This window comes from Capsicum annuum, chromosome 4 (genome assembly GCF_002878395.1).
Source record: "Capsicum annuum cultivar UCD-10X-F1 chromosome 4, UCD10Xv1.1, whole genome shotgun sequence".
Lineage (NCBI taxonomy): Eukaryota > Viridiplantae > Streptophyta > Magnoliopsida > Solanales > Solanaceae > Capsicum > Capsicum annuum.
Window position 1 is genome coordinate 224,970,336 of NC_061114.1, and position 7,639 is coordinate 224,977,974.

The window sequence follows — 7,639 nt, forward strand, 5'->3', positions numbered from 1 at the left end:
ATTCCACTGTCGGCTAGCTTGTTTAGCCCATAAAGGGATTTAACAAGTCTGCAAATAAGGTGTGACTCCCCCTGACTAGAAAATCCCTGAGAAAGGTCCATATAAACCACATCATGGAGATCACCTTGAAAAAATACGTCATACACATCTAGTTGATGAATGGGCCAATGATATTGAGTTGCAAGAGATAAAACAGTCCTCACAGTGACAATTTTTTACCACTGGTGAGAATGTCTCATTATAGTCAAAACCTTCCTTCTGGTTATAACCCTTAGCTACCAACCTAGCCTTCATCCTCTCCACATCTTCGTTAAGCTTGACTTTGTACACCCATTTACAACAATAGGATGTGCACCAGCAGGCAAAGGAACCAAGTCCCAAGTGTGATTGTCCTGCAGAGCCTTAATTTCATCATTCATGGCTCGCACTCATCTTGGATCTTGAGATGCTTCAAGATAATTCTTGGGCTCAGTGATAGAAGAAAAACTGCTCAAGCATGCTTGATAAGTAGGTGATAAATGGTCATAAGGCAAATAGTCCTCAATCGGATACACCACAGAGTTGACATATTTCTTGGTGTCATAATCAGACAACCAGAGAGGAGTTTTACAAGAACTTTGAGATATTTTCTAAGGAGAGACTACTACAGGCATAGATGAAGCAGGTGTTGATAGTTCAAGAGCAAATAAAGTAAGAAGAGGATTAGGAATAACATTTGTAGGATCTACTGATGGAACTAAATCAGGAATAGCACTAGGAGAACAAGCTGTGGGAGATGTGTCATGTAAACAAGGTGTCTCATCAGTAAATAATGATGAGTGCATCTCATCCGGAGCAGGAGATAGAGTGGGAAACATGTAGAAATCTGTTGCATTATGAGCATGTTGTAGAGGAAGTAGAAAATCAGCATCATCATCAAGTTGAGAAGTAGGAACAGGATCTAATTTGAAAGAAAAATTGTTTTCTTTGAATATTACATCCCTATTCAATAAAAATTGGTGTCTCTCCGGATCAAATAGTACGTATCCTTTGAAAGTAGAGGAGTATCCCATAAACACAACCTTAAAAGTTCTACTAGCAAACTTGTCTGGTTTAAGCAGTACACTTCCATAACAAAGACAACCAAATGTCCTCATATGATCAAGGTTAGGTCTTCTGTTGTAAAAAACTTCATATGGTGAATTGCCACCCAAAAAGCTACTAGGTAACCTATTGATCACATAAGCAGTAGTTCAAATACAGTGTCCCCAAAATTTCATGGGGATATTAGCTTGAAATCTGAGTGACCTTGCAACCTCCAACAAGTTTCTGTGTTTTCTCTCGGCCACCCCATTTTACTGAGGGGTATAGGCACAAGTTTTCTAATGAATAATACCTAGATGTTGTAGATAATCTTGCATCTCTTGATTTACAAACTCACCACCATTGTATGTCCTAATAGACTGAATAACAACATTGAATTGTGTCTTAATTAATTGGAAAAAAGACTTTAAAGTAAGTAAGATATCATGCTTGAATTTTAACAGAAAAATCCAAGTAATTCTAGATAAATCATCAACAATCATGAGGAAAATCTATTACCATCAAAAGTCTTTTTATGATATGGCCCCCATACATCCAAGTGCAATAGTTGAAAAATCTTACTTAATATAAACGAACTGACAGGCAAGGGCAGTCTTACATGACTAGTAAGAGGAAAAACATCACAACTATCAATGACAAATTTACAATCATCCAAACTGTAATCTCATAGTTGTTTTATTGAACTACTTGAAGCATAAACTAATCTTCTATGCTACAGCAACACATCATCCCTGATGATTTGAGCATGAAGTGTTCTAGCAACCTGATGCTTTGGTGTAGATATCTCAGCATTAGCCTTTGGAACAAATAAGTACAGTCCTTCCAAATCTTTACCAATACCAATGACGTTCTCATTGGACAGGTCCTGGAATAAACAGAAATCAGGATAAAAGGACACAAAGTAATGTAACTCCTTAGTCAATTTAGACACTGAGAAAAGGTTGTATTTAAACTCTGGAACAAATAATACGTCATGGGTCTCTTTGTTCTCTATGAGTTTATATTTCCCTGTATGTGACACCCTAGTAATACCTCCATTTGGTAGATGGACTCTGCTAAGATTAATAGAATTAACCGTGTTCACTTCCGATAATATGCCCAATTTAGAACTCATGTGGTTAGTTGCTCCGGTTTCAACTATCCACTTATCATGTTCTATATTAGACAAAAAAGTTTGAGCAATACCTGTCATATTAGCCATGGCTTCCTGTAAAATCTTATCATATTGGCCGGGTGTAAACTGTGGAGCTCTAAGCATATGGCCTCCTTTTGCAACCTTAAATTGATCAAAATGACCTATAGATCCATCAAAATAATTAGGATTAACATTCTCAGCTTGAGCATTATAAGCAGTAGTCATATTCTCCTTTTTCTTTTGTTTAATATCTGGAGGCTTAACATCTAAAGAATAACCAATGAGCCTGCGACACTTCTCTTGCACATGCCCTCTTATCTTGCAATAGTTACAAAATAAGTGTCAATTCTTCTTAGGCTTGTTATAGTGTCCTCCTCCACCAGCCGTAAGCGCAGTTAAATCACAGCTTTCTCCATTCATATAAGCTCTAGTTACGTTCCCCTGACTTTCACGTTCGATCAACATAGCATAAGCTTTGTTGACACTTGGAGTCGGATTAGTCATCAAAATGTGGCTTCGTGCTTGATCATATGTCTCATTTAAACCCATTAGAAATTGCACCAACTTCTGCCTCTGCATGTGTTCCGTCGTATCTTTAGAATCAGGACATCCATACGGTGGTGGTATCATGCTATCAAATTCGTCCCATAGATCCCTAAGTTTTGAGAAATAGGTTAAAATATTGTCTGTGCCCTGTGCAATTGTTGTAATTTCTCTATGAAACTGATAAATTTGAGAAGTATTTACTTTATCAAAACGCTCTCTCAAGTCATCCCAAACGGTCCGCACGTCCTTCGCATACACAATTCCTGTCCACAACTCCTTAGCTACAGAGCTCATAATCCATCCCTGTACAATCGCATTATAGTCCCAGTTGTAACTCAAATCTTTGCTGAATTTCTCCTTTGTCCATGTGCCGTCAACTATCCCCAATTTGTTTTTCCCTAATAATTGGATTCGCATAGCTCGGCTCCAAATAGAGTAATTCTTTGATCCTTTCAATTGAATCGAGATGATCGGAGTTCCTATAGTATCTGCAGGATGAAGATACAGTGGATGATCGTGATCGAAATTTCGCTTCGCCATTGATGAGTCTTTCGCCATTGTTAACTATCAACAGTGAACCGAATTTCGGAGATATCATCTCAATTGGATCGCAAAACCAACACACAATTGTGGTTGCTATGCTTTGATACCATGTCAATTTTGCAAATATATGAATCTTAGTTCGTGTTGAGAGAAAACTGATAAGAGATCATTGAGAGAGAAATTATCTCATCTGAGAGAATGAATTCAATTGAGTAGTAATAAACTCGGTACAGTTGTGTATATAATACGGTTCCACTAACTAACTGACTAAGACAATTAAACGACTTATTAATTACAACTAACAGCCTCAGCTAATTACTAAACTGAGCCCCTGTACATTTACTACTAAGTAATTCCTATTTCTTCAATATAATACACTAAACAACTTTACTAATCACTTAATTAAGCCAATATTAATCAAAAACTAGCTCTTTTCAAAGAAGTTAAGGTAATTGCAGCACCTAAAGGTGATTGACCAACCTCAATCTCAAACGAATCATATCGAAGAAACAATTCAACCAACAACAATCTTGAAACCAGTACAACAAAGTCCTTTCCAGCACACTGCTTGTTGTTTGCTGATGGATTTTCTGTTTCTGGTCCGTTTGACCATAGCACATGCTTTAGTAGCTTTACCTCTGAATCCCCGATGAACCTATCGGGGACAAATTCTTCAGCCCTATCGAATATCTTGGGGTCTTTAGTAGCAAATGGTTGAAAACCATAAAGGAGTTCACCTTCTTTGATCTCGAATAATGCGTCGTGGGATTCGATTACTATGTGTTTCTTTGCTCTACCATATTGTGATGCAACTGGTGGTTCAATGCGGAGAGATTCGTAGACAACTGATTTCATCAATGGCATTTTTTCCATAGCTGACATTGGGATACTTCCAAAATTTGATATTGTCGTTCCATCTCTTACGTTTAATTTTTAATTTGTGTATTAATTGTTGAATATTTAATTTTATTATATTTGTGTATTTTGAATTTTTTCAGTTTAATTTATATTATGGATAAATTGAGAAAACTCGTCACTAAAGGTGTTAAAATTTTTTGTTCCGGTAGTGGTAGTGGTAGTAGAAAGTAAATTACTAGCGGTAGAGGTACTTCAAGTAGTAGCTATACCCGTGTGCCTCCGGCACCTCTTAGTCAACCTTTTGAGGAAGAAGTAGGTGTACCTTTAGGTATAGTGCCCACGATATGGATTATATAGAAGCTCAGAAAAATTACGGTATAGAAGAAGAAAATGAAGTAGATGTGGTTAATTTAGACGAAGATGATGAAAATATTGGTGAGACACCCGCAGTAGGAAATGCTAACGTTAGATCCGAATCGTTTAATCTCCCTCTCCGTCCTCCCCGTGCCCCAAGAGCTCGTAAACCAACTAGTATTGCATGACAATTTTTTGACCGTATATCAGATATTGAGGTGAAATGCAATATTTGTCAATAAATATATAAGCACAAAAGAGGAGTCAAGTAAGGGGGTACGGGTACATTAATGAGACATATAAGTGATAATCACGAAAGAGAGTTAAATATTGCACGAGGTGGTGCGGATGTTTGTGGGCCAACGCAAACTAGAATAGACTCAGCAACTGTTCAAATAATGAAGAAGTATAATAAATTGAGGGATTGGGAAGAAATAGCTAAAATGGTAGTTGTGGGTTGTTTACTTTTTAGTTTTCTTTCTTCTGATGTCTTTATTCATTATATTCAAGCAATTTATAATCCTATGTTTAATGGCATTCCTAAAAGTACTTATAGGGCCGATATTTTTAAACTTCATTCACAATATTATTTTTGTTTATCAACATTGTTAAAAAATATTCAATGTAGAATGTCCCTAACTTCTGATTTTGATCGTGCTGTAAATAAAAATAATTATTTAATCATTACTTGTCATTGGATAGATAGTAATTTTATTATGCAAAATGTATTCTTGCTTTTTTATATGATGAAGATCGTAAACATACCGGAGATTTTATTGCTGATTCGATTGCTAAAGTTGCAGAATTTTACGGTATTGAAAATAAAATCTTATGTATTGTTTTTGATAATGCTTCTAGCAACAAGACTGTTATAACAAAGTTAAAATCTAAGCTATCTCCGCCGTTACCTAAAATTTTTCATGTTAAATGTGCTTGTCATATATATAATTTAATTGTAAGAGATGGTCTTGAGTTTTTTGAGCTTTATATTAAAAAAATTCATCTTGCCGTTAGTTTTATTCAAGAAAATAATCGTAGAAGAAGAATTAAAGACTTTAAACTTAAATGTGAACAAAATGGACTTTCACCAATATTAATGCCTGAAGAATGTACTACTAGATGGAATGCTACGTATGATTTTTTAAAAACTTGTTATAAATATAGAGTTCCTATTACACTATCTTTTAACCAACATTGTGGTTCGTTTGCTGATTCTACCCACTGCATGCTACATGATTCTGATTAGGCTGTAATTAACGATCTTGTTAAGTTTTTTGAAAAATTTTATATAGCTACGGTTGAATTTTCTGGTGCTTTTTATCCTACTGTTTGTAATATTTGGGCATATATAGCCTATATTTCTGGTTTTCTCAAAGAATATAAAAATAAAGAAGGTTACAAAGAAGTTGTTGGGGCCCTGTTTGCTAAATTTTAAAAACATTTTTTTTTGATTCCCCCTATTTACTTGGTTGGTGTATGCTAAATTCGTACATGAAATATAATACTATGTGCCACTTTAGTACTATTATTTATGCTAAATTAGAAATAAATACTAACAATGATTCTGATGATGAAGAACAAGAACAACCTGATTTGTGGACGGCTATGGACTATGCGAACGTTTACATAGATAAAGTATATAACCACTATGCTGATTTAGTTGATTTAGTTGTACCGACAAATATCACTCCAACTATCGCTCCTCATCCTCCCGAGGAGCCATCATCTTCTAAAAGGATGGCACATAGTAAGTTTCCTGATCATTTTTATAATTTACCTTGCTGGAACAGTGTTGAGGAGGGAGCTTACACAACAACTTATCGGGAAGAGCTGAAGTATTATCTCCGATCGCCGCTAGAGGATCGCAGACGAAGGATCAACACATTGGATTGGTGGAGGAATAATAAAGCACAATATCTCATGCTTTCAAGAGTAGCTAGAGATATCCTGAATGTTCCAATGTCAACCGTTGCATCGGAGAGCGCTTTTAGTCAAGGATGACTACAGCTTGGAGACAACCGACATTCATTGGGAAGCAATGTATGAATGTTCTAGTTTGCCTTAGATATTGGATTAGATCCGAACGAAGAAATCAAGGAATGGAAGCGGAGTCAAACGACGAGCAGAGACTTGAAGAAATTATGACTTCACAGGAGAACTCAGCAGAATCAAGTCCAATGCATGATTTTTCCCCCGTTGACTTTGACTATCCTATGCAAGTTCCCATTAATATTAATATGAATGAGTTGGAAAAAATGATGCAAAATTTATAGATTTTTCATCCATGTAAATTATAAATTTTGGATCATTTTGCAATCAATAAAATTCAACATTCATTCACTCTTTAATCCTTACTTTGTAATTTTTCCATTTAATGATTTAAATTGAATTTTTAGTTTAAATTAAATACTTAATTTTAATATATTACTAATTTAGTATAAAGTATTATTAATTTATTATATTGAGTAGCATATGTTTTATTTAAAGAAGTACATATATTTTAAAGTAGTACGTATATATTGAATGGTACGTATATATTGAATGGTACGTATATATGTGTGTATATCTTCTATAGACGTATATAATTAATGTATACATGTATATATGTTTTATAAATTAGTATATAACTATATATATAGTGTGTGTATGTATTGTAGTATATGTTTTATTTAAAGTAGTACGTATATATTGATTGGTACGTATATACGTGTGTGTATCTTCTATAGACGTATATATTTAACGTATACATGTGTATATGTTTTATAAATTCGCATATAACTATATATTTAGTGTGTGCATATATTGTAGTACATATATATTGTAGTATATGTTTTATTTAAAGTAGTACGTATATATTGAATGGTACGTATATATGTGTGTATATCTTCTATAGACGTATATATTTAACGTATACATGTGTATTTGTTTTATAAATTAGTATATAACTATATATTTAGTGTGTGTTGTATACACCTAATTTTTGACCAAACCTAACGTTTTTATATCATTTTAGTATTCAATTTTATTTTTTTTAGGTCTAAATTAGATATTTTAAGTTTATCTTATTTTACAAGGTTTGTTAAAGTTTTGAAAACTACAAAAAATAAAATTACATTTTAA

The 7,639-nt window shown here is 34.2% G+C and overlaps 1 protein-coding gene across 1 annotated transcript; it reads right to left on the reverse strand.

Moving 5' to 3' along the window:
• Nucleotides 1-3,724: 3,724 nt before the first annotated feature.
• On the reverse strand, nt 3,725-4,180 carry LOC107868567 (allene oxide synthase 1, chloroplastic-like). The gene has a single exon (XM_016715255.1). It carries the CDS (start codon nt 4,178-4,180, stop codon nt 3,725-3,727), a length of 456 nt encoding a protein of 151 aa, XP_016570741.1.
• Between the last annotated feature and the right edge of the window lie 3,459 nt (nt 4,181-7,639).

What these genes read in the sequence shown, in the direction of transcription:
- LOC107868567 (XM_016715255.1), bottom strand. Translation starts at nt 4,180, where the DNA reads ATGGAAAAAATGCCATTGATGAAATCAGTTGTCTACGAATCTCTCCGC.